The sequence below is a fragment of the Salvelinus sp. IW2-2015 genome, unplaced genomic scaffold, assembly GCF_002910315.2.
Source record: "Salvelinus sp. IW2-2015 unplaced genomic scaffold, ASM291031v2 Un_scaffold4555, whole genome shotgun sequence".
In the NCBI taxonomy this organism is placed as follows: domain Eukaryota; kingdom Metazoa; phylum Chordata; class Actinopteri; order Salmoniformes; family Salmonidae; genus Salvelinus; species Salvelinus sp. IW2-2015.
The window spans coordinates 25,483-27,391 of record NW_019945825.1 but is presented as its reverse complement, the minus strand read 5'-3'; the positions used below and the strand labels follow the sequence as shown (position 1 = coordinate 27,391).

Here is a 1,909-nt window from a genome sequence, read left to right as displayed (position 1 = left end):
CTCCTGGACAGGCTGTCAAACGGCAGGCCCACCTCCCTCTCCTCCAGGTCCCTCTCCGTGGAGTCATTGTGCAGCAGTTCGTAGCTGCCGTGTGTTGCCACTCCGTTAGCTGCCGGCCCGGGCCTCTCGTCCTTCCTGATGGACACAGCCAGCGTGGACAGGCTCACATTAAGGTCCTTAAAGGCATGGAGCAGAAAGATACCAACTATAATGGTCAGGAACCCACTCAGAGTCCCGATAACATCAGCAGCGGCCATGTGCTCCCACTCCTTGAAGAGGAWGGCAGAGCAGGAGAGGACTGAGGTGGTGAAAAACACGTAGTAGATGGGTGTGACCAGGGAGGTGTTGAAGATATCCAGAGCCTTYTTCAGGTAGTTGATCTGTGTGGAGACGCAGGCCACCAGCCCGAGCAGTAACACCCAGGCTAAAGGGTTCCCCACCACGGGCCTCCCAGCTATGGCCTCTTTGATGGCGATGCCCAACCCCTTCACACACGACACAGACAGAGCTCCAATCACAGAGCAGATGGTAATATACACCATGATGTTGGTCTGGCCGTGCCGAGGGCCCACCACCAAGATGAAGATGAGCGCTACGATGATGACGAAGGTGGCAAACACCAGGAAACCTGAGGGAGACAGAGGATGGCTTAGCTCACAGGAAGTTAAACAGAAGAGTCTGAAGTTAGTCATTAGAGGAGAGTATAAAGTCCCAGCCTCAAACCACTTCCTCCAAAGAGCTTTAAGAGGAAGCAGCTTTTCAGAATACAGTAACTCATGTAGTCGAGGGGAGGGTTTGTCCGGTACCGACCTGGGTCCACCAGTTTCCGAGCCATGTGGTCCAGACTGTTGATCTCTTCCTCCTGAGGGGCGTGGATCACCATGGTAGTAGAGCCCAAGATACTGAGCAGACAGCCCAGCTTCCCGTGCAGGTTCAGACGCTCTGTCAGGAAGTATGAGGACAGCACCGCACTGCAGCAAAACATAGAAAACACAGTTATATTACAGTAACACAGTTAACCTAAAATACAGAACCGCAACAGTTATATTACAGTAATACAGTTAACCTAAAATACAGAACCGTAAGTACACAGTTAATACGTTACAGTTAACACAGTTACGCTAAATACAGAAGCGCCGTCAACAGTTATAGTTACAGTACAACAAGTTAACCTAAAATAACAGAACCGTAACACAGTTATATTACAGTAACACAGTTAATCTAAAATACAAAACCGTCAACAGTTATTATTTCAGTAACACAGTTAACCCTAACATACCAGAACCGCAACACAGTTATAAAACATGTTCAGCCTCATAAATTTTTAGGTCTGCTGAGCGCAAACTGGAAAGTTGTGCAGCTTCCAGCGTGCGTGTTTTACTGTGATCACTGAGGCTGTACCCTGCTTAATTTACAGTTTACTGTGTCACACTGGAGGCTGTACCCGTTTAAGTGTACAGTTTTACTGAACATGAGTGCACGCTTAACAGTTTATTGACATGAGGCTGCACCGCTTTAAAGTTACATGTTTTACTGTGAACAAACTGAGGTGCACCCGCTTAGATAGTACAGTTTTAACTGTGAACTACGTGAAGGCTTCGCACCGCTTTAAGTTCAGTTTTAAACAGTGTCATGTAAGGCTATACCTGTGGCTTTTTTGATGAAAATTGTAGGCCTATCAGAAGTGGCCTAACTCAAAAACAATGGGAGAATGCATCCCATAACTGTTACATGGATATAGCTGTTCTAATCATCGTCCAGCCTACAGTGGCAGCCAGAATGTGTGGTGTTTCAATGCTAGACCTACTTCCAATGAGACTTTAGAAACAAAACATGCAAGGGCGTTGACATTCCTTGTTTATCCTTTGGCGTCCCCCTTTTTTCCAGACAGGAGGTGACTGCCAATGTT

The 1,909-nt window shown here is 47.2% G+C and overlaps 1 protein-coding gene across 1 annotated transcript in view; it reads right to left on the bottom strand.

Annotated features, from left to right (window-relative positions):
* Positions 1-5: 5 nt before the first annotated feature.
* Positions 6-1,909, bottom strand: part of nipa2 (NIPA magnesium transporter 2) — a gene marked incomplete at its 3' end in the record, with an annotated part of 11,725 nt that continues 9,821 nt past the window's right edge. The window contains exons 3-4 of the mRNA XM_070441688.1: positions 811-1,014; positions 6-628 (exon numbers count right to left, since the gene is read on the bottom strand). Of these exons, the coding sequence (XP_070297789.1) occupies positions 6-628; positions 811-1,014 (827 nt within the window). The remainder of the gene's footprint in view (positions 629-810; positions 1,015-1,909) is intronic.